The sequence below is a fragment of the Meles meles genome, chromosome 10 (assembly GCF_922984935.1).
Source record: "Meles meles chromosome 10, mMelMel3.1 paternal haplotype, whole genome shotgun sequence".
NCBI lineage: Eukaryota > Metazoa > Chordata > Mammalia > Carnivora > Mustelidae > Meles > Meles meles.
The window spans coordinates 59,526,439-59,552,348 of NC_060075.1; the positions used below are offsets into that span (position 1 = coordinate 59,526,439).

At 35.2% G+C, this 25,910-nt stretch overlaps 1 protein-coding gene across 4 annotated transcripts in view; it reads left to right on the forward strand.

The window, feature by feature from the left end:
- Positions 1–24,937, forward strand: part of CRPPA (CDP-L-ribitol pyrophosphorylase A) — a 318,329-nt gene extending 293,392 nt beyond the window's left edge. For all 4 annotated transcript variants that reach the window (XM_046021494.1, XM_046021496.1, XM_046021495.1 and 1 more), the window contains one exon: positions 21,702–24,937. In XM_046021494.1, coding sequence (XP_045877450.1) covers positions 21,702–21,806 — 105 coding nt within the window. In that variant the 3' untranslated portion in view covers positions 21,807–24,937. The remainder of the gene's footprint in view (positions 1–21,701) is intronic.
- Positions 24,938–25,910: the final 973 nt, after the last annotated feature.

A 25,910-nucleotide genomic window follows, 5' to 3' on the forward strand; every position in this document is an offset into this window, starting at 1 on the left:
GTCACAAGCAGGCAGAGAGGCAGGCAGAGAGAGGAGGAATCAGGCTCCCTGCTGAGCAGAGAGCCCGATGTGGGGCTCGATCCCAGGACCCTGAGATCATGACCTGAGCCAAAGGCAGAGGCTTAACCCACTGAACCACCCAGGCGCCCCAAAATATCATTTATTTTTTTTTAATATTTATTTTTATTTGTTTATTTACAGCATAACAGTGTTCATTGTTTTGGCATCACACCCAGTGCTCCATGCAGTACGTGCCCTCCCTATTACCCACCACCTGGTTCCTCAACCTCCCACCCCACCCCACCCCCTCCCGCCGCCCCTTCATAACCCTCTGGTTGTTTTTCAGAGTCCATAGTCTCTCATGGTTCATCTCCCCTTCCAGTTTCCCTCAACTCCCTCTCCTCTCCATCTCCCCATGTCCTCCATGTTATTTGTTATGCTCCACAAATAAGTGAGACCATATGATACTTGACTCTCTCTGCTTGACTTATTTCGCTCAGCATAATTTCTTCCAGTCCTGTCCATGTTGCTACAAAAGTTGGGTATTCGTCCTTTCTGATGGAGGCATAATACTCCATTGTGTATATGGACCACATCGTCCTTATCCATTCATCCGTTGAAGGGCATCTTGGTTCTTTCCACAGTTTGGCGACCGTAGCCATTGCTGCAATAAACATTGGGGTACAAATGGCCCTTCTTTTCACTACATCTGTATCTTTGGGGTAAATACCCAGCAGTGCAATTGCAGGGTCATAGGGAAGCTCTATTTTTAATTTCTTCAGGAATCTCCACACTGTTCTCCAAAGTGGCTGCACTAACTTGCATTCCCACCAACAGTGTAAGAGGGTTCCCCTTTCTCCACATCCTCTCCAACACACGTTGTTTCCTGTCTTGCTAATTTTGGCCATTCTAACTGGTGTTAGGTGGTATCTCAATGTTGTTTTAATTTGAATCTCCCTGATGGCTAGTGATGATGAACATTTTTTCATGTGTCTGATAGCCATTTGTATGTCTTCATTGGAGAAGTGTCTGTTCATATCTTCTGCCCATTTTTTGAAAAATATCATTTATTTCTAATAGCTTGTTTCCCTTACAAGGAGGATCCTTTTTCCTTCTATAATTTCCTGACAGCTTACATTGTCATTTCAGTAGATTAAGTGCTCACATGATATGCTTTAGGCTGTGGGTAAACATCTTCATTGCCAGCTCTTTCCTGCATGTGGGGGTTGAAGGATCTGCACCCGATTCCTGAGAATATAGTGCTTGAGTAGTTACTTTTAACATCGAGCCAGGATTTTTTTCTGCGCCTTGAATTTGTTCTTTCTCAGCTTGAATCAACCCAGGATTGACTTCAGTGGAGCCCTACCTTGTACATGTTTTAGTTGGTGGTTTTTATTTCCATTCTAATGCCATCTCTCTGTTTCTCAGAAATTCTCCAAAATTTCTAGTCACATCATAGCATTACCCGTTATTCCCAAGTGTTATATATGTGTATTTGTGTGTGCATCTGTGAGCTTCCAAGTGCATTTCATCCCACCAACACCACCAGTACACATCTTTAGACATTTAAAATGAGTAAGATGTGTTCTCAGGCTACCGCCTTGATCAGCTTCTCAATGATTTATTATAATAAGAAACCCTTACAAAAATAGTTTTTTTCTTCTGATATATTCTTAAATTATCATCCATTAGACAGTCTACTTCATAAAATTTAAAAGTAATTGATTTCTTCCTTAAAGGTGCACTTAGAATTTATAACACTTTCTTTGGGAGGGGTCCCCAAAGAGTCCACCATTATAATTCTTATTACTTATAATGAGTAAGTGTAATTATAAGTAATTACTTGTAATGAATAATAAATGACTCTCATTACTTACAATCCCATCATTGAAAGGTCATCCTGTCTTGGCTGTTATCTTTCTCATATTATCTTCAAATTTGTGGTGATTACTCTCTAGTTGATTGATTTAGTTTATTCTTAATGAACTTAGAAATGACTCTATTGGGTTGCATGAAAGAAATGAGCTATTTTTAGATGAATTGTATTTGATATAGAAGTCTTCAGAGTAAACAGGAAGATATGCTTGTCTGTTTTACAACTGGAAACAAGAAATAACTAAGTTATTTACTTAGTTATTGTATCTAATGTAACAAAAACTGTTTTATCTTTATTCAGAATTTTAAAAGATCAAGTTTTAGTTATGGTTTCAAAAAAAAAAACCCTCTTTTGTTGCTTTCTCTCCTTACCCCTTAGTAAAATAAGAGATTATATTTTACATGTCATATCATAAATTGTTTTGAGTGACACTTGAGAAGAGGTGATGAACAGTTTTATATCAAGATGAGTGTTAAGTCAAATTCAATTTAAATTTTTTATTTTGCCTATATTAATTAAAATATTTTGTCAGTATTTGGGTGCTGGAGAAAATTTATGTATTTGTCCCTCATTTGTCAAGCTATTTTATAAAATGATGAAAGTCATATGTAAAGCAGTTAAAATCCCACAAATTCAGTATCCCTTTTAAATCCAAATCCATGGATTTTTGTATAGTTTAATATGGCGCAATGACTTCTTCCCATACCACTTTAGTACCATATAGCTTGGCATACTATGCATATTTAAGAGTTCATTATCACCATCACATGATATTTATCGCGTGGCCTAGCAAGTTGGGTGAGCTTCTGCTTTGAGCTATACAAATACTATTTTTGAAAAATATCTTTGGCTTCTTGTGATTGTTAGGCAAGTAGATGTTGCTGGACAGAGCTCTGATTTTTTGGGGCTTTTGAATCGTGTTTCTTAACAAATAAGATAGGTCTTCATGAATTAACATAGTCTACGTTTGGACTTACATGAATTTGAGTCCCTTGTGACTTATTATATTCACTGTTCTTCTTCTATAACTTAATTAGATCCTTTGCTCTTTTATGTCCTGTGGGAATTTGCAATGTATCAGGCTGCAGGACTGACAACTATTTCTTTTGTCTTGAAGAAGAATAAGTATTTAGAATCTCACTGTCATTTTTTAGGGTGTTTTAATGTCAAACATATTAAAATATAGTATTTATCAAATATTTACATTCTTATAACTCTTCTTCTTCCTTTTTTTTTTTTTTTTTTTTGTTTCATGAGCCTATTTTAAATAACCAAACTAATGTAACTCTTTGCACTCTGTTGTATTCTCTTAGAATCTTATGGCTAATGACCATAAGATTATTTCCACTGGGTGGTTCAGTGGGTTAAAGCCTCTGCCTTCGGCTTAGGTCATGATCCCAGGGTACTGGGATCAAGCCCCACATCAGGCTCTCTGCTCAGCGGGGTGTATGCTTCCCCACCCCATTCCGCCCCCCCCCCCGCCCCCGCCCCGCCTGCCTCTCTGCCTACTTGTAATCTCTGTCAAATAAACAAAATCTTAAAAAAAAAAAAAGAATCTTATGGCTAAAATGTTCCTGGTTGAAAATAAGGGCTATTTTACTATTCAATTAAATCTATTTTGTTTCCCTCTTAAAACATTGTTTTTTTTTTTTTCCCTTTGATTCACCACATAATTAGTTGAAGGCAGAAAGTTAACATGCTATAAAGAGATGTACGAGAAATTATTACCTCAGAATGAAAATGATCATTATAAATTAGGCTGTTACTGTAATATTTATTATCAAGAATATGAAAGACAAGCCCAAAGGCTTCTTCCATAACAATTAGACAGACTTCCCCTACCCTCTTTTTCCTAAACTTCACAAGACTTATTTTTAAAAATGAGTGGTATAATGTGTAGAATAATGTCATCGTGGTGCCAATTTTCATAGGGAAGTTATGTGAATATATGTTTTTGGTTTTTTTCTGTAGTGCCGAGAGCTTATATCCAAGCAAAGTGCTCAAATCTAAAACACAACAAATCTGAACAGGTTCGATTTCCTCATGCAAACTTTTCTTTCATCTTTTAAGTCAGGAAATATTCCAGTCTATGAGAAGTTTATATTTTTATAAGAATAATGTATATAATAACTTCCTATCATTGAATTTGACATTTACTTTTAAATGCCTTTTAATATATTCCTATAAAAATTATCAATCATTTTTACTTTCATGAATTAGTGCTCACTATTCAGTAGTATCTCTCACTCCTTTCATTGGACATGTGTATAATCCAGACTGACGTTTTCTTTCTTGTAATTATTACTCCTCTTTGCTGGTATTTTAATTATTTATAGCTGCAAGCATTTATTTGTCTTTTAAAAGCCTTCCAATCCCAATCAGAATGAATAAACAATTAAAAGGAAGAAAGGTTTTGTAGTTCTTTTTTTCCTTTTGATTGTGTGTGTTCTATATAACACTTAAATTATTCTTTATGAAATTAGTATATCCAGGAAACTGGAGAATTACGCTTTAGGCTGAGTGAATGGAAAACATGTTAGTGTTTCCTTTGTAAGGTTTCCAGGATGTCACAGGAGATTTCTAATGTGCTGCTTATTTGTGTTCTCCCTAGACCTTTTTCAGTTTATTAAAATGCTGGAACAATAATTAAAATGTTGTTTAGCCTTTCCTATGTTCTACACCTCACTGAAAACATGTCGGCAGAGAAAGCAAACGTTCATCATGGCTCAATATAAAACAGATTCCGCCAGGGATTTTGCCAAACCCAACCAACCATAGCAGTCAAATCAGTGTATGTTTTGTTTTAATTTTTTATTTTTGCCTTTGCTTTAGCAACTTGACTCTGCTATTGTTGTTCCTTATGCCTTATCATTTTATGGCATGATAGTTCCTAAAATTGACAATGTTTCCTATCTTTGCAGTGTATATGTTTGACGCTATAAACTGTAAGAGAAAATGGCGTTTAGACTCAGTAAATATTTGCTTTATGTCCTCTACATCTGTTTTGCAGAACTCCTTTTTTAAAAATTCTTCCATCAATACCTACTGAAAACCGCTTGCTTCTACCTTTCGTCTAGATGTTACGAATTCTGCAGTGTCCTAATTTGCAAGTTAGGATTTTTATTATTATTAAGCAGAGAGTTGTTCTTCTCTCATCAGTTTGTAGACACATCATAAAACATGAATTATCCTAGTGATTTTTTTTTTCTTTTTTGCATTTGTGGAAGAAGGGTTTGCATACCATGGAGGTGCGAATGTGTGTTAGACCACACACCCAACTTACTGCTGTTGAGTCATTTAAAACTCTCAAGAGGCATTATATTTTTTAATTTGGTATTTAATTAGGCCCTCCAAAAATAATGGATCTTATCTTGAAATTGTCATTAGGAGCAAGTTTTCTTGGATAATTCTCTAATGTTAAATGTTTAGATTCTGTAGATTCTGATTCTGGCTTCAGGTCTCAGTTTCTCAGTTATTATCTGTGTGATGGTAGACATATTATTCAACCTTTGTTGGTGTAAGTTTTCTAAATAATGGAATTTACTTCATTGGGTTTGTTCTATTTTCTTAATTTTAACCCCCCAGTGATTCTGTAAGATATTCTGTTTCATACTACTGCTGATTTTTTTTTTAATAAATATTTTATTTGTTTGACAGAGAGAAAGAACACAAGTGGGGAGGGGCAGAGGGAGAGGGAAAAGCAGACTCCCCTCTGAGCAAGGAGCCCAACATAGGCTAGATTCCAGGACCTTGAGATCATGACCTGAGCTCAAGGCAGACGCTTAATCTGACCTACACTGATGATTTTTGACTTTTATGTTCATATTTACCTTTTTCTTATTAACTTAAAATCGATGATGATTTTATATTGCCTTGACCTTGTGTAAAATGAGAAATGCAGTATCATTTTCAACCCTGCTTGTTACCTTTTCACATTCCAGTGTTCTACGATGCACTTTAACTGTTTTTTAAACCTTATCTTTGCAGAACAATTGTTATTATTGAAGCATTGCTCTGCTTCATAACCTATTAAAAGCAATTATCCTTATCTCTGTATAACTGATTTTTTCTTTTCCTGTAACAATTTGTAAATAGTAATGGATAACTAGGTACCTTTTTCTTTTCCATGGCCTTTTTGTATCAGGTTCCATAATATTACACTCCTCTGATTTCTTTTTCTAAAGTGTTTCTGCTCTTTCTCAGCCTCTTTACTTCTGTTATATCCCTAACTACCGAATGTTCCTAGGACACTGTCCTGTGTGATTCCTAAGAGTTCTCATTTACTCTTGGGTTTTAAATACCCTGCACATGTGCGCATGACTCATTTCCATTCTCCAAACTCCCGTGTACAACTGCTTATTTCATGTTTTCTCTTGGATTCTCCCTAGCATCTCAAATTAATCCAAAATGGACTTCATAACTCCCAGTATCCAAAACCTGATTCTGGTGAATTGGACTTAATAGATAGTGACTATTTATAATAATTGCTTTTTGTCTTAAAGTCTCTATTTTTCTAGTGAATATATTGAATGTAGTGAACAAAACTTACTTTTGGTTAGTGCTTATTTGGTATACTTTTTTCAGTCACTTGATTTTTAGCTTTTTTTTTTTTTAATTTAATTTTATTTTTTTGACAGATAGAGATCACAAGTAGGGAGAGAGGTAGGCAGAGAGAGAGAGAGGAGGAAGCAGGCTCCCCGCCAAGCAGAGAGCCCAATGCGGGGCTCGATCCCAGGACCCTGGGATCATGACCTGAGCGAAAGGCAGAGGCTTTAACCCACTGAGCCACCCAGGCGCCCCACTTGATTTTTAGCTTTTTGTGTCCTTGTGTTTTAGGTGTGACTATAGAGATGTGTTTAATTTGTAATCCAACCTGAGAATCTCTGTGTTTTTATCCATGAGTTTAGTCATTTACATTTATTGAAATTAGAAAAATATTTAAAAGTTGCTCCCACTTTTTTCTTTTGACTCCTGTTGTGCTTTTCTCATATTTTTTCTTACTGAGATTTTTATTTGGTTGCTTTGCATTTTTTCTCAATTATTCATTTTAACTTTCATCTTGAAATAATTTCAGACATAAAAATTTCAAAAAGAGTACAAAGCATTCCTGTACACCCTAGACTCAGAATCCCCAATATTAACGTCTTATATCACCGTAGTATCAAAATAAAGAATTAATTGATACAACACTATAAACTACAAATCTTACCAAATTTTGCTTTTTCTCCCACTGTTGACTTTTTCCTCGTTCAGAATCCAGTCTTGAAATACACATTGCTTATTGTTGGCACCACTTATTCATCTCATTTAAATTGTGATACATCAACAGTAATTGTCTTTCATGAAATGAAATTTCATGAAAGCATTTCATGAAGCATTGCTCTGCTTCATAACCTATTAAAACTAAAATAACCTATTAAAAATCAGTTATACAGAGCAAGGTCTTTCATGACCTTTCCTTTGTGTGGTTCTAAATGTTACAACTGTGCAACAATTCTATTTAATTTGGAGTGTTATCTTACAGTCTTGCGCTTAACATTTCTTGGATGGAAGGTGGTTCATTAATCAAGGTGGTTAAATCCTTCTATTGTGTAATAACTCTGCATGGATGTATTAAGTTCTCTCCTATTTGTCTGCTGTGGATTTGGCTAGTTTATAGGGGACCTAATTTAGTGCTACCCTCGCCTGTCAATATAGCAAAATCCACTTTCTTTTCATTTCTGTTATTTAATGATGGAAGAAGGACTTTTGTGTCCTTTAACTTTTTCATTCTCTTTGATATTCAGGAGCCTGTATTTTCCCTTTTGCTTCTTTCCTCTTCACCACTCGGTTGACAGAGATGGCTTCTCTCTCCCTTTGTGTGTTTTTCACCACCAGGAGAAGACTGGTGGATTCCACTTGGAATCCAGCATGATTTTAAGTCCCTTAAAACTGGTCATGCTGGTCAGATGTGCATCTTTTCTTCCTATTTTCACAGTTAAGGCAGGCTTACTCTTTTGGGTGATAGTTTTAGATCAGCTTTACATTCCTCAGTAGCTCCCCTCTTCCTTCTTTCTAAGTTTTTCCAGACTACCTTTCGGCACCATAAGGCTTGTGACAAGGCACAGGAGTATGAGAAATTGCTCATTTACATTTGATGATTGTCTCTTTTTATTTTTTAACTTAAAGTTATTTTGAAGTTCAGAAGTTCTGTCTTCAAATTACACTGAGGTTGTTGTGTATGTGTGTGTGTTTCTGTGTATGTGTAGTTTTATTTGCTCTTCTCATTGTTCAGTTTTGTTTTTCTATCAGTCTCTCTCTCTCTCTCTCTTTTTAAGGTATTGTGGGAGCTGCCTTTGGCTTTAGCTGCCTGGAAGCCCTAACTCTTTCTTACTCTATGTCCTCACAACTGATAAATAACACATCCTATTGTTAGACATTTGTAGGCCTTCTGAAATTTACTTTGCATATGTAAGTAAAAATCCAAACTGTGTATTTTAATTGCTCTCCCAACAATTTCATTGATCTTAGAACATTTTGGTCACTCACCTTACACTTTTGATGCTACTGTTCTTAACCAGTATTTTTATTTATACTGTCTATTTAAATGTTACAGTTGTTGATTTTCTGGACACACTGCTTTCAGATTTATTTACTTATTTTAAAGCTCTTTAATTTTCCAAAGCAGTCTACCCTATTTGACCTTCCTTTTGAAATTACTTTTCTTCCACTTGAGATACATCCTTTACTGTCAGAATATTTTTAGGAATAAACTTATATGAAGGAGTTCATATTTTATCTTCATTCTTGATACATAGTGTTTGTGGTAGGAAGTTAAAAAGTATTCTAGGTAAACAGTGTTTGTTTATTTGTTGGAGAGAGACGATTTGCTTTTTTGTCTACAGCACTTTGCAAATACTTCATTGCATTCTTGCTTCCATTGTTGCTGTGAGGAAGACTGTAGTAAGTCTAATTGCTAGTCCTCTATTGGTCTGTTCTGTCTAGCTGCTTTAAGACTGTTGCTTTATATTTAGGTTTCACAATTCACTTATTCGTCTACTTGTTGAATTCCCTTTTTATGAACCTTGGAATTTACTGGGTTTCCTTTATGAATGAGTTCATGTATTCCATAACTTCTGGAAATTTTTTAGCAATAATTCTTATTTTTATTTTTTACCCATTGTCTCCATTCTCCCTTTCTGGAGTTCTGATTAAATATAAATTGGGCATTGTAATCATATTTGTGAAATTCCACAACCTTCTTTTACACTTCCTATTTTTTGTCATTTCTGTTATGAATTTTGAGTCATTTCTCCAACTCTGCCTTCAGTTTCAATCATAGTCTTTTCAGTTATGTCTAATCTCTTTTTTGTTTAAATTCAGTAATAGTTTTCTTTTGTAAAAGTTCTATTTCTTGTTTATTCAAATCTATGTATTTCAGAATGTAGTTCTGCTTGTTCATTTTTGTGTTTCCCTCTTCATTTATTTGTTTTTTTTTTCATAGTTTTAAAAATGTTTTGTGCTTGAGAAGTTTAATGCTGGTTTTATTTTCATAATAAATTGGTCTTTTGTTTCCTTCATAACTTGTTATTATGAATATGTGTATGTATTTGTCTGACTTAACTGACTACATATTACATAAAATAGAGAAATGGGTGTCTGTTCACATCTTAATATATAGCCTACTATCTGGTGTCAGGTAAATTCTTAAATAGTTGTTGAAAGGAGTCCCTATTCTCATTGCGTTATTGGTTAAGGAAGCTTTTTTTCCCTCATTTCATCATTAGAAGTTAAGTTTTTAAATACTTCCTGTTTAGAGAAAGTCTCCACTGCTTGGTAATCTTTAGAGCCCTTGCATATCACAAATGTCTTCTTTTTTATTCTTCTAACAGTTAGAATTCTAAGTTAACAATCTTTTCCTTAAATGCCATTTTCTTGTGGTACTTAGCATTTCACAAAAGGCCGTCCTTGCCTATTGAAAATAATCTGTATTCTCTGATGAAGGCTATTGAATTTTTATATTTAAATTTGAAGGTAATATGTGAATATGACTTCTTTGGGGATTGTCTCTAATTTTGCTGGGCACTTAATGATACCTCTGTCTATAATTTCTGACATTAAATTCAATTAAGGGAATTTTTTTTTCCTGCATCATTATGACTTCTGCAATATCTATTGTGTTTTCTCCCCAGATTTCCTTTATATAATTAAATTTTTAAATTAATGCCTTGACTTTATTTCAGTCCTTTATTCCTCTGAGTTCTAAACATTTTTAAGTTTGACTCCCACTAATTGAATTCAGCTTTATATAGAAGTAGGTTGTCTCCCACCTCCAGTGAGATTGCTAATTCAAAATACATTTATTTAATACCTACATGAAATCTCTTATGACTTAAAATTTTTCCTGCTTTGTTCCCAGACCTATGACTGAAGAATCTTCGTGAATCTTACTGTTGTCCTCACTTAGTAGTGTTACTTCAGAGAGATTTAATTCTAGTGATTCCAGATCCACCTAGAATATTATTTTGCACATCTGATTTTTTTTTTTTTTCTCCTCACTGGGAAGAAGCGTCCTAGGCAACTTCTACCATTTGTGATCTCCTCCATGAGACAGAACTCCACTCTGATGTAGGAGGGACTTTGCCAGTTTAGTTTTTTGGTAGTTAATACTGATAAAAAGAATACCAATCTGGTCAGGATAGGACTCTCTTTATAAACTGTGATTTAAAGTTACCGTCTTGGGAGGAGATTGAGTTTTTAATGTAATGGTAAACTTTCCACTTTACTGTGGAACTTGGATATTAAAATTTTGGATATTAACTAATTACCCATTTAACCAATATTCAAGAGTCTAATGGTTATTAACTAGGTGTATTTTTCTTTTTAACTGCTCAAAACTATTCCAACAATAATTCTCTCTCTCTCTCTCCTCTCTCATTCTCTCTCTCTCTCATACACACACACGGCTACTGAGAAAATGTGTTTGCATCGACCCTATTTAAGTTTCTCCTGTATTAAGTTTGTAATTAAAATTTTGAATATAAATTTTACGGGGAAAACTTAGTCTTTCTGCTCTAAAACAATTATCAATATTTTTGTATTAGTAGTTTTTCTACCTGGACCATCCACTCAAGAACAAACTCTTCTGGATAATCTTTCTGTCCCTCCTGTCACTTCTCATGCATTATGGAAACAGTATCCATTCTTCACCATTCACACCTAGTATGTGTTGCTTTTCTGCTTTTGCAGCCATCCTATCTCAGAATGTTTGCCTTGTCATCTGACTTTATCCCCTTGACTTGGGTATGTTAGAATAAATTTATCAGGGCCCCATACATGTAACTCCCAGACCAGGTATTCTTTCGTAAAAGGGGGAATCATGTAGCGCAAAATTGTAGCTTTGACAACTTTCCAGTTTCTAAGTACAGATAAAATTTTTTTCTTATTTTTATTTTTATGAAGTTATTTCCATAAGGATATATCCTTTATCTAAATACTTTGATATTTCGGGGCACCTGGGTGGCTCGGTGGGTTAAAGCCTCTGCCTTCGGCTCAGGTCATGATCCCAGGGTCCTGGGATCGAGCCCTGAATCGGGCTCTCTGCTTAGGAGGGAGCCTGCTTCCTCTCTCTCTGCCAACTTGTGATCTCTGTCTGTCATATAAAAAAAAAGAAAAAAACTTTGATATTTCAAAGATGGCTTAATAGTCATATACAAAGCCAGATCTTTATAGAATTCATTAGCAAATTAACCCAGTCAGTATATATTTATTGAGTACCTACTATGAATTAGTACTTTATTTGAGGTTATAATATAATTTGGGAGAGTTGCCTTTTACTATCTGCAGTTTAGCTAAGAGAATAAGACTTATACATATGAAAATCTAATAAAAATTTTAGTAAGGGATTGATTGTGAGACAGATTATGATAATGTAAATTACTGATGTTCAGTAAAACAGATACTAGTCATCACAGCCAGGTTTTCTGAAATTGATGTGAAGTAGAAAATTGCTAGGAAATCATTTTACTAAAGAAGGAATGACTGATTATACCAGTATGGGCTACAGAAGTAGATTCTGTAGAGAAGTAAGAACTGTGGCTAGAAGGGTTAATTAGGTTGATTGTGGACAATCTTAAATGCTTAAGTGAAGAATGTGCTGAAAGAAATGTGAGTTTGATCTAAGGAAAATGGTGTCCTAGTTGAGTTGAGAGCAGTACCCACAGGCCAAAAACGTAGCCAGTGAGGACATCCTAGAGGAATCGAGCTCCAGGACGATGTGGATGTAGACTTGGGGTAGTTGGAGTGTGACTGGTGAGGGACATCACAATAGGAAGCTAGGAGGACTTGGTAACTGCTGGGAGGGTTGTGTAGGATCAAAAAGTTTTGCTAACTAAAGGGATGTTGTATTTGAGACCACTTTTTCAAGTTTATTAAGTTGTAGAATTGATAGTATGAATGATGTTATAAGAAAATAAAGTATGACAGTGTGACAAATCCCAGATCTAGAAATAATAGACATAATAATGAACTACTTGTTTCTCATGGTAGACAGCTGCTTTTTGGCTGTCCATGTTTTACCCCCTGTACTCTGGCACTGAACACTACATGGTTTGGGTCTTTCCTATCTTTATTCTCTGTTTCTATTCAGGAGAGTAACTGTGCTATGTCCCAGACTTTTGGACCGATTACTTTTCTTTTCTTTTTTTTTAAAGACTTTATTTATTTGAGAGAGAGAGAGCATGTCCATGCGTGCAAGCACTAGTTGGGGGAGGGCAGAGGTGGAGAAGCAGACTCCCCACTGAGCAGGGAGCCCCAGATGGGGCTTATCCCAGGACCCACATCTTGGGGTTTGTTTGTTTGTTTGTTTTTTAAGATTTTCTTTTTTTAGAGAGAGAGAGAGAGTGAGTGAGAGAGAGAACACAGCAGAGGGTGGAGCAGAGGGAGAGGGAGAAGCAGACTCTCCACTGAGCATGGATCCTGACCCGGGCCTCTGTCTCAGGACACTGGGATCATGACCTGAGCAGAAAACAGAAGCTTAACCAACTGAACCACCCAGGTGCCCCCCAGGACCCATACCTTGAGCTGAGCCAAAACCAAGACTTGGACGCTTAACTGACTGTTCCACCCAAGTGCCCCTGACCAATTCCTTTTTCTTAGCTCTTTCTACAGATACAAATTGAGCACCTATGGTATGGCAAGGCATGGAGGGAGAATAGAGGAGACTGCTGTGTGAGAATCATGTTAATAAGTAAATCCAGGTGCATTTTCATAGTATTGTATTACTGAGGTATTCAGGAGATCGTAGTTTAACTCAAATGAGAAGGAAGCAAATGCTTTTTATTTGGAGAGGACTGTTTTGTTTTTCTCACACTCTACCAGTAAGTGCTTTTTCCTGAAGTTTTGAATTTTATGCACACCAAACCTTCATCTTCATCTCCACTAGGGGGCAGTCTTTTACTGTTAGTTTTTTTTTTTTCCCCCCTTCTGTGTGAGAAAAAGGTATATGAATTTTTTGATTTGGTATTATCTTACAAATGTAATAAAAATGTTAAAAGATTTCTAAGCCTAATTTAGCATTTTTATATATCATATATTCTGTATTTTTGTATATTGTACATGCTTTCTATAAAGATACGTAGATATAAATGTATGTATGGATATAGATTGCACACTTTTATTTTTTTGGAAGCTTTTGACATTTTCTGGCATTTTTAAAAACCTTTTTATTAACATATAATGTATTAGACATTTTCTGGCATTTTGATAATTTTTGCATGAGTTCACCAAAATAAGGATTGATGGCAAAAGGATATTAATGTCAAAATGAGAGCAACCTGGATTTCAGACAGTTTTGTAACTCATGGATATTGAATTTGACTTTAGGAATGGAAGTTGCTGAGACAATGTACTGTTTACCTTTCAAAAAGGACTGTGTAATCTCCTGAGACATCTAAAGCCTGAATATATATATACATATATTTTAACTTTATAGTTTTCCTTTTAACAGGGGACATTGTGTTCTTTAGGAGTGATGTGTGTGGAGGATGAATATCTCTAAAATATTTCCTTTCAGGTTGTCTATAAAGATTTGGACAGCAATGATGTCATAGCTTTTCCTGCTATTCTTTGAGAGCATATTCCACAAAATCCACATAAATTTGATCCTAACAGCATACTATAAATTTGTTTGTCCCGTTAATTCAAATACTGAGAGCTGTGTAGTACGGTAATATAAATAAATGTATTAAAATAAGCCTTTTAACAAGTTCTTCAAGTTTATGTGCACTGGGAATAGTTTTGCCCTAAGTTGTCCTTTAGAAAATGGAAGGGAGCATTTAGTGAATAAGGAATTTTGAAGAAGTAGGCATTATAGAAAATTGATGGCTTATACATACTTCTGGGATGTAATTTCTCTGGAACTGCAGTCTTGCCCAAATAGTAATAGGTGATGGGAAGGTGGGAATGAAGAGCCACTATAAATTATGGAGGTTTTTCCTGTCATTCCCAATCTTCTATGAAAATAGTGACATCTCCTACTTGCCCTGATTTCCCAAATTTTGCCAAATGGCTTAGAAGTCCCATGAGAACTTCTGCATCAAAACTCTAGTACTCCATTGAAGATGATAGACACATACAACCGTCATAGGGAAACCTACCTATCAACCAGAAAACAAAACAAGCCACATGCAAAAACACTGAAGTCCAGGATTCAGTTGATAAGACTTTAATTACTCTGGAGTAAATTTAGAATTCCCTTATGTGTTTAACAGAGAATATTAATTAGAATTTTTGTAGTGTCTTTCATCTAAGCATAGTATATGTCATCTTAATCTTGAAATGACAAGGGATAAAGAAATAACTAAATTTGGTGTTTCTTGAAAAAACCCATATGAATTCTCATTCTAAGTAATTCAGTTTGAGGGTATAGAAAACTTAAAAGAGCTATTATATATTTATATTTCATCTCATGTTTTTCCTAATATTTAAAAAATCTGACTATTGAGAAACTCTCCAGGATATGAATGAGCAATTGTTAATATACTGAATAAAATTAAGTACAAACTTTTTGTTGTTTCCTTTAGCTTGACTTCCACGATGTTTTTCTTAACCTCTAAGTCAGCAGAAGAAAGCTAAGTAAGGCCTTGTGAATTATTAATATAATTCTTTCTTGGGCCTTTTATTGAAGACTAAAGTATTCAAACAAAAAATGTTTTCTTTGCAGATTTTGAAGATTTTTTTATGGAGATGAATGTTTCCTGGAAATTTGGACAGTGTTCTGTATTATTGATTTTATGTGATAACAAATGGAATTTAGTTCCCAGGATTTAAACAGTCTTGAAGCTAAATTTTAAAACAACTTATTTTTCTTATTAGAAGAATAAGTTGTGTTCATTATGGAAATTTTGAGAGTAAAACACAGAGAAGAAATGAGAATAGCCATGAATCCATCATCCAAAAATAACTCTTGTTGGGGCCCTCAGTGGCTCAGTCAGTTAAGTGTCTGCTTTCCACTCAGGTCATGATCTCAGGGGTCCAGGGATTGAATCCCAAGTGGGGCTCCCTGCTCAGCGGGGAGCCTGCTTCTCCCTCTCCCTCTGCTTGAGCTCTTTTTTTACACTATCTCAAATACATAATATCTTTAAAAAAATAATTCTTGTTAACATTTTGATATTTTCCCTCCTAGTATTTTAAGAAATCAGGCCCATCCATACTTTCTTTCCTTTCTGACTGGCTTTTATTTTTTAAATACACTTGTAACCAAGGAAAAGAATGAATGCTGCATTTTTGAGATAGAAGTTATGTTTTTATTGTTTTATGACAAGATAGAGTTAGTATTTTTTAAATTTTTCCCAGTTTTATTGAGAAGTAATTGATAAGAATTAGCAGTTTTTAAGATTTTTCTCAAAAATTTGACATAGCTGTGAACGAGATAATATAAAACAAGGCATTATGATGAAGATCTTTTAGATTTAAGAGAAAATGCAGACTGACTCATCTTGCCTCACTAAATAGCCTTCTGTTTTTCTTTAAATTCAAGAAATGTATTCCTTTGATTTTTATGTGTGATTATGTAAAAATTGGTGTGCTGTGTTTCAAGTTTATGCTCTTTCTGTCTGGAGAGTAGAAATTAAAGTAAACCTGAAGCCTGGAAATTGCTAGAGTTACAGATAGGAAATGAACTGTTGATAAATTTAATTTTAGTAGACTTATTTTTTTATTTTTTGTGGGAATTTGGGTGCTCACTTTCCCTGCAATATCTTTGTGAGGTCTAGCCTATCACATTGTTATGCCACAATGAAAATCAGCCATGATTTCTTGTCCCCTCAATATTTCTTGTCCATTCTGGACTTGGAAGTTTTTGCCTCCTCTTCTTCTCATCCTTCCCCACCTCCTTCAGGAGTCATCCCAGCGTTACGTGGTCTTACCACACTCTGAATTCCCTCATCCCTTTATGCCCAGCTGTAGCAATATTACCGTCAGCCTGGTTCTTTGAATATTTACATACATGATGTTGGGTTGTTTTTCTAGAAATGGGGTTGGCTTTTTTTATGCTTGTTATTTTCATGTAGTAAACACTCCCCAGGGGACATGTCTACTGAGAGAACCCGTATGTGATTTTCTAAAATATCCCAAGCAGGTGTTTTGATGGTGGCAGTGGGGTGTAGCAGTAGGTAAGAAAGCAATAGGAAGTGGAATGGTAATGCGGTCCTAAGTATTAAGATGGTTATAGTAATAATTTACCATTTCTCTCTGTACTTCAGTTTGGATATATATGTATATATTTTAACCTGTCCTCAGGCTCACTGGTACTGTTTTCTGCTCTGCCCATCTCATGTTCAACCAATCCATTATTAATTTCGAGTAGTATATTTTACAGTTGTAAATATTCTTTATTATAGATTCCCATGCAATGTTGAAAATAAGTCCATTTTTCATCAGTGTTTCCATCTCTTTCTCTTTTTTAACATATTAATCATAGTTATTTTGAAATCCTTGCATGCTAATCCAACATATGGATTACGTTTGGAAAAGATCCTATTTCCAAACGTAATTTTCTCTCAAGTTTTTTTTTTCCTGTTTGCTGCTTCTTTACCTATCTAGTAAGATTTTATCATATGCCATACTTGAGTAATAAAACTTTTTAAAGCCTCTAGCTTATTTTAGCTTCCTCCAAAGAATATTAAAATTCGTTCTGGCAAACATTTCTATTATTGGGAGATCCACCTGATCTTCTGAGGCTGTATAAACTTTGTTAGGGCAGGTTCAATTCCGTTTTGTCTTTATTCCCAGGCTGTAAGCATGGCCTTTTCGAGCTGTCATCCAAAAGCCATGGATATTCACCAAAATATCTTCCTTCTCGCTGGACTTGTATCTAACCTCCTTGTCCTCAGCACAATGTGGCCTCTGAATCTTTGCTCAGCTCCCCAGCTCTCCAGCAGCTGTTCTCTGCAGGGCCCCCTGAGTCTTCCCGCAGAAGCCTGGCTTAGAAGCTGACCAAGGAAGGAAGGAATTCTTAGCAGATTTTTAGGACTTCTCTGCAACTCTCCATGGTCAGGGACCTTATCAGCACAAATCCATGCCTCCTAACAACTTGTAATTTGTGTCTTTTCTACCTGGAGAGGCTGTCATTCTCTTCTTTGGCTCTATTTCTCTTCTTTATAGTTTGGAAAAATTCTCTCAACAAGACAGCTGGGGTGAATGTTACGAAACAGGCTTTTCTTTCAAGGATTGTAGGCATTCCCAGGTTACTGTCCAAGAGCCGCAGCAGTGTTCTTACATATAGCAGGTAATCACATTTAACGGTTATGTGTGATGAGAGGGTAAGAGCAGCTACTGTGTCACGGGTGAAGTTCGTGCACACCACAGAAAGAGTTCTAACAACTCTTGTGAATGGATATTTACCTGCTATCTGTGGTTTATTTGTCTTGTCTGATTTAGTCCCCACAGAAGAGCGGTGAGGCAACAAATATTGTTAACGTGGTTTTAGCTGAAAAAAATAGAGAGCTGTGAAACTTAAATAATTTGCTTGAAAATCGTCAAAGCCTTTATTTGAATACCAACATTCTCATTGTAGAGTCGGTGCCCTTATCGATTGCATAATTTATGAAAAGAACAGTGTAATTTAATTAAGGAATATACAAATGGGCTGGCACACACAAAATAACTTTGTAACTCAAGTTTTGCAATTCTGGCACAGAACATTGTTAAAATCAAGAGAAATATTTTGAAATTGGGCATATACTTTTTGACAAATAATACACTTCGTATTATTCAGGATAGCAGAGAGTTCCCATATGCCCTCTACCTAGTCTCCTTATTTTTGGCAACTAAAGTCCATAGTTCATTCAGATTTCCTTAGTTTTAGCTAATGTATATTTTTTATTCCAGGACGTTATATTACTTTTAGTTTGTCACGTTTCCTTATGTTCCTCTTGGCTACAACAGTTTCTTAGACTTCTTTTTGATGAACTTCACAATTTTGAGGAGGATTGTTCAGATATATTGTAAGATGCCCTTCTATTGGAATGTGTGTAATATTTTCCTCATGATTAGATTGGGGTTATGGGTTTTGGGGAGGAAGACCACAGTAGTCCATGCCATTTCATTACATCCTATCAAGAACGTGTACTGTCAACGTGATTTTTCAATATTCATGTTGACCTGGCTTTCTTAATTTTAACATTAAACATTTTTGTTATATAATATTTGGAATACACAAAGGAATATATGTATATATATATACACACATTTGTGTGTGGATGATGATAAAGCGATCAGCTATAATTCTCCCCTACCCTGTCCCCCCTCAATTAAAAACACTGGTTTTCATATCTACTGGCAGCAAGAAATGATTTTTTAAAGATCTGTTTGAATTTGCCTTTAAAAAAATTGAATTAGCAATGCTTTTATAGAGATAGTGAGTTTTGAGATGAGTTTGAACTCCATACATTTTTGAACACCTCTTTGTACAAAATAGAATTTTCTGAATATAGGTGGTTCTCACCATCTTGTTTAATCACTTTTTGAATTTCTGTATTTTTCAGAAATAAAATAATTGAGCTTAGGCAGAAAGGGAAAATAGTGGAATAACATAGGTTCTTCTCACTGAATCAAACATCATTCCAAATGATGCCTATAGAAATTGCACAAATAAATTAACCTTTAAAAGCGCATTCTTAAATTCATTAGTTAAAGATATGTAAGTTAGGGAGCTATCAAAATGAAAATAGAAGATTTGTTCTAAGATTTAGAAATACAATTTTTCTAGCCCTAGGATCTTAAAACAGATTTTCCCCTTCTTTGTGTGTTGCTCTGCTGCTTTCATTATGACAAATATAAACTGGTTTCAAAGAGGCTATACAGATAGTCTTTTTCTGTTTATTTTTAAAGGAGAAACTAATATTCATCATCTGTTCTGTGTTTCAATTTAATAAATGAGATGGGCATAGATGTGTATTATAAACCCTGCATTATTGTAATTAATTAATCATTAAGAGTGACAGATCATATTTAGAGTTAATTTATATTTTGTTCAGTTTAAGAATGTTTACTTATGTATTTATGAATGATATCTGCTCCTATATAAGTGTATCACGTTTTAAACCCAAACATATTTTGGCTTTAGAATGGTTTATGTGTGATTTAGGTCTTGTGATATCAAGGAAACCAGTATGGCATTTGAAATCCAATACTGAAACGTTATTAATACTCACCTGCGAGATGCAAAGTAGCCACCATTCAATCCCTTGTGGGTTTTCCCCAGGTCTATGCCTTAGAACACAATCAGGGAAATTGATGGAAAAGTGTAGCTTAAACAGAGGTGGTCTCTCACCACCGTCCTCATAGATGATGAACGTATATGCCTCTGGGCTGGTGAAAGTGTGGGAGTGGAAAGGTTTTGATAATATTCTTTGTACCATTGCCAGGCTTCCTACCAAATATGCAAATAGGAGTAAGCAAAGTAACCCAAAAGTGGTCAATGTTAACAAATGAGTTAAACAGAAAAGGTGATGATACTTCTATCATAGCTTCCTTTGCTCTGAGTTCGTTATAATTTATGGAGTGCTGCCATGTGGTGAGCATTGAACTAAGTGTTCTGTATTCAAAGACAAAATGAAAAATTCTTTACATAAAGAAACTCATCATCTGGTGGAATAGACGGTCAACTAAAAAAAACTATTAGAATTCAGTGTGCTGGAGGAATTAATAGCTGTGGAAACAGAGAGTTGCCTCACCCAACTGGGCAGAGGGCTGGGGTCCAGGTAGATTGCAACCGGTGATAACTGAGTGGAACCACAAGGAATAACTAGGGTCAGCTAAGCTAGAAAGGGTGTGAGATGGCTTTCCTGGCAAAGGGATTCGCTGGGGCAAAGGAATGCAAGTTTAGAAAAATACTTTGTTTGGGCAATCATAAGCAGTTCTGTGTGGCTTGGGGAATTGAGTGAATATAAGGGAATGACAGGAAGAGGTTGGAAAGATAAAAAGGTAAAGAGTTCTGACTTGATCCTGAAGTTCGGAGGTAGCCTTGAAAGGATTTTAGGCAGAGTAGTGATGCAATCAGATCTCTATGTTAAAATAAGTATTCTGGCTGCTGTGTGGGAAACAGCGCAGAAGAGGACAAGACTTCAGAGACTGTTTACGAGATCGTTCCTGTAATTTAGGATAGAGATGTTTTGCTGGCAGCACCAGTTTGCATGGAGTAAATGGATTCAAGAAATGTTAAGAAGGTAGATGCAGGAGGTACTGGTGATACACCTAACACTAGGAAGGGTATTAAGGTTGGTGTCAGCATTTAGAAGTTGATTACCAGGTCCCTCTTTTTGAACCTAGCACAATTCACAACACAGACTCTAAAGATATTAGCTCTGTTTTGACTTTCCCTTCCCCTTCATATTATCATCCCTTCATCCTTCTCAAGAAACCTAAACAGTTGGAATAAACACTTTCATAGGCAATATGATTTCACAGGCAAAACCGTAGTTTAGCAACTTGTGAGAAACTCATCTCACTAATGTGCCTTATCCTTACTTCGCAAACAAGAAGGCTTTTTTACTTTTCCTCCCAGACTGGTGTTCACAGTTTATAACAAAGTCTCTTATTGGGGAACACTCAGAAAGATGAAGGAAAGGCTTATATCATCGATGAAATATTCACACTTGTATGAAGAACCAGAGTTGGTCAGATACAGGATTAAGGGAAAATCTTTTGTTTCGTGCTGCTAGCGTCTGAAAGTGTGTCAGTGTTTTCCTGGTATCTTCAGGAGATAGATTTTGTATATAATGAAAACTGCTTGCAAAAGCATTTCTCCTTTATTTGAGGGACCACGCACATACCAGTGACTGTGGTCTGAGTTCCATAGAATGCCACGTCCAGAGAGCAGGGGACCTTGAAAAGTGTCTCCCTGAACTCATAAAAACAGGAGGATAGTAGTTGAGAGAGGCTGATTGGGAAGATGTTGATCAAAGAGTACAAACTTCCAGTTGTAAGGTGAATAATTTATGGGATTATATATAGCATGGTGACTATAGTTCATATCATATACTTGAAAGTGGCTTAGAGAGTAGATCTTGAATGCTCTCACTACCCTCTCAATGATAACTGTATGAGGTGATGGATTAACTAATCTTCTTGTAGTAATCATTTCATAACACATAGGTATATCATAACACTACAATGTACACTTCACACTTACATAATGTTATGTGTCAATTATCTCTCTATAAAGCTGATGGGGGAAAAAGCCTAAAAATGAAGAAATATTAAAAGAGTAAAGAAACCATTAAATTTAACGTGTGACATATTTTCTTTTTAAAATAATTATTGTTTAATCCTTTTTTATTTCCAGGATGAGCAGAAGCTACAAGCAAGTTTAAGGGAAGGAGCCACAATTATTACCACTTTAATCAAAGAAAGAAATTCTGGACTTGTTGGTCAACTACTGATAGCATGAAGAACCCAGAGAAAATTACATAGTGGGTTTTTAGAAACATTTACCTAAGCATCTCTGCCATTCTTTCCTCCCTACTGCATATGGTAAAATGTTTAAGTTGTCCTTCATGTCTCACAATTTGTAGAATGTGATGTTTGGGTTGTAGAAATGAATCTGTGTTTATATCTGTGGGGGAAAAAATACTTTTGTGCATGTCCAATATAAATTAATCAGAAAATATGCAAATGAAAAGTAATAACCTTCATGTAATCTTCTGCAAAGGCATGAAAAATCAAATAGAAAACGTGATGGATGAGCTAATCCTCCTAGGAATGAAAATTTAGAAAACTTCAACTATGATCTTATTTCTGTGTTAACTAGCAAATCACACTATCATAAAACTAGTAAAAAAAATTTAGAATTATTTTTAATTCTAAAAATTGTCCTCTTACCAGGTGATATTTTGACTTGTTTTCTAATTTTTGACACCTTAAAAAAATAAAGAGATAACAGGGAACTCTGGTTCAAATATTTTCACTGTTGGGCTCACATTACTCTAGATCCATAAAGATTCAGTTCCCTCCTGCTTGTCTGTTTTAAAATTGTGTGTTTTCCTTGGTTTATGAAAAATAATTTTGACTTATTTTTAAAAGTTTCTGATTTTTTCTGACTAAAAAGAAGAGCAGAAATCTTCATAAAAGTGAAATTATTTTGGTCAGTCCCAAGTTAGTTTTTTCTGAAAGGTAGAGAGTCGTAAATTATTTTTTGATACAGATACTGCTGTCTCTTTTTTTATTTTAATTTTTATTTAAGTAGGCTCCATGCCCAGCATGGAGCCCAATCCAGGACCCGAACCCACGACCCTGAGATCAAAACCTGAGCTAGATCAAGAGTAAGACTCTTAACTGACTGAGCCACCCAGGTACTCTGATCCTTTTAAAGTCTTTTAAAATCAAGTTCTTACTCTTTCAAATTTCCACTGGTATGTACATCTTAAAAGTGTGAATGATTTTCCCTTACATTAAATTTTGAAAAAATGTATATACTATCATTAGCAATAGTTTTTATTCTATTTTTACATTTATGAAATCACATTAGGTCAGATTCCAAGGCTTAGGTTACTTGTGGAAACTATAAAAGTTGCATGAGGTGTTACCAGTTAAAAATAAACTGGAGGAATTTCTATGAAATCTCTTCTTAACATGTTGGATGATTTTCCCTGTTTTTATCTAGGACCTATATTAATAGGAGAGTTTATATTTTACATTGAAGTAATAGTAGAATATAATGGACGTGAAGTAATTGCTTCAGTTCATTCTCCTAAATAAAATGTGTTATTTCAGTGTAGCTTAGATCTAAATTCCTGGGCTTGCCGCTTTTTTTTTCTTTCTCTTTCTCTAGGGAGGATAAAAAATTATAAATGGTTTAATTCAAAATTGTGATGGTGAAAGTATGTGGGCAATGTGTAGAGTTCTGGCTAGAACATCTCTGTCATTGTTAAGGTAGTTCACAAAGTTTCACATTGTTGTGAAAAGGTCCACCCGTGCGCCTTTTGAAGTCTTGAGGTGAAACTGTTTTAAGAATTCGGAAGTGGTTATAAAGGCAAATAGGAAAATATTGTCAGGGTTTTAAAGAGAAAGTGGTTTTGAGTAAAAGGCAAAAACAGTGTGTCTATGGCACAGCCAAATTACTGTATGGATTGAGTGCTCGTTAAGTTACCTTAAATTTCAAATTATTAATGGACTGTTAAGCCAGACAAGAATTTATCTGGAAGCGATGACTAATGACTTTATCCTAGGCAAGGGGAATATTTAGTATAATGAGATTTTAAGTAATATAATACTAAATTATGACTGAAATAATCACTGTTTTCATCATCACCATTATCATAGCATTTGGTTTTTTTCCTTACAGTTTACAAAGTGATTGTCAGCTTTGAAAATAATTTAAAGAAGTCTCCCCACATCCTTTATTGTGTAGATGGAAATTGAGGTTCAGTGATCTTAAGTACTTTGCTGAGAGCCATGTGACTGCCTAGTAACAAAAGGTAGAGATTAAACTCAGGACCAGTGAAAATAAGTTTGAAGCTCATCTCCCTGTTTAATTATGATGCTGGTAAAGGCCATCCAACTGAGAGGCTCTGGGAAGTAAGCCAGAGGCTCCTGGTGAGCCTTGGAGGAATGGCCAAAGAAGGACAGACCATCCCAATGACCTCAGGAAAGTTCTGAAGCTTGTGACTGACTTTCCAGCCATCTTTCAAACATACAGAAATTTCAGGTAGGGGTGAAGGGAATGGAGAAAATTTTTGGCCAAGAGAGAGGGATAAACTTGTTCTTAGTGTTGAAGAGATCCAGAAGCGACTTTGTTGGTAAATTTCCATCACTGCTTCTTCATGGGAACTGTTTTTTTTCACTTTACTTTTTAAAATGTCTTTTAAAATAATGGTAAGTTATGCTTCAGCATTGCTCAAATTGTTTTCTACCTGTGGAAAATTTTGTGAATGACTCTTTACTTTTGGAATGTTTGCTAATTAATTAAATGTAATTTAGTTAGACTTTTGTGGAATTTAACAGTGTGATCAGTGGTTTGGTTCATGACATATTGGTAAGAGGTACAATTTTTTTTTCATAAAACTGCTCAATTTAAGAGATAACTTGTTGCAAGTATATGAATTTACAGGTAAGAATTAGACCCCCTATATTCTACCCAGAGCCGTTCTTACTGTGGTCACTTCAAACATTTTGCATTGGTTTAATAGATAAACTCTTTTTTTTTTCCATGCTGGTTATTATTATCAAATTTTACTTAATACATACAAATATAATTATCATTTTATAAATATCAAGTTTCAGTAGAACATTTTCTTATATTAAGTCTGTAAATTCTATTTCCTTTTAAAGTTGAAACTAATTAGACCAAGGAAGAATAAATATTTGAATTAAAATGTTACAGCCATTTTGATGAAGAGTGACTTATTTTCAAAGTTTAATTAAAAAATAAATAATAAATGAATAAATATACATGATTTTAGGATTTATTAGTATGGTTTAAAATTAGTGAATTAGAACCAGCTGTGTGGATGGTTTGGGCATTGTACCATTTATGTATGTTCTTGTACATTTTTAGTTTCAAAATTGTAAAAGATGTATGCATTTTTTAAATGAAAAATAACACACTATTAAAGATTCTCAGTGTATTCTTTCTTAACACAAAATATTAGTGATTGATAACTAAATACTTACTGGTATTTTAAAATCCAGTGGCAATTATCATTGATATTTAGTGTGTGTATATATATGTATGTATATATATATATTTTTTTAAGATTTTATTTATTTATTTGACAGATAGAGATCACAAGTAGGGAGAGAGGCAGGCAGAGAGAGAGAGAGAGGAGGAAGCAGGCTCCCTGCCAAGCAGAGAGCCCGATGCGGGGCTCGATCCCAGGACCCCGGGACCATGACCTGAGGCTTTAACCCACTGAGCCACCCAGGCGCCCCTATATATATATTTTATACTAACTCAATTACAATGAAAGAAATATAACATGTAATCTCAAAAAAATAACAATGTGATGTTTTATATTACAGATAGAATTCGAGATCAGATTTATTACTGTAGGATATATTAAAAATGTGCAAAATCAGAAGTCTCATTTAGATTTTTTTCTTCTTCCCCTCATATTTAGCCTGTTTCCTAGCAGTTACAGTGGTCGTTAAGGATATAAAAGCTCTCTTCAGTCACAAGTGGAAAAGAGTATTGTGATCACATAACAATGTCTGCATGGGCATAGTGGATTGAAACCTGGTTCAGAAATGTTATTTCTCTCTACTCAGCTCCCATGGGAGGAATGTATGTGCAGTTGTTGACTTTGAGATTCCTCCTGTAACCTGCTCTGACCAGTAGAGTGAGACCGAAGTGGCTGTGCATGACTGAGCTTAGCCTCAAGAGACCTTGCATGTCGCTGCTTGCTCCTTTCCACTTTCCGCTTTGCTCCCACCTTGAGAGGAACATGTTCTACCCAGCCCGGTGTCTCCAAAAGGAACACAAAAGCCCCGATCAGTTGATCTCCAGCTATTAAATCAGTCAACGGATGAAGAAGCCCAGCTGAGATCAGCAGGGCTC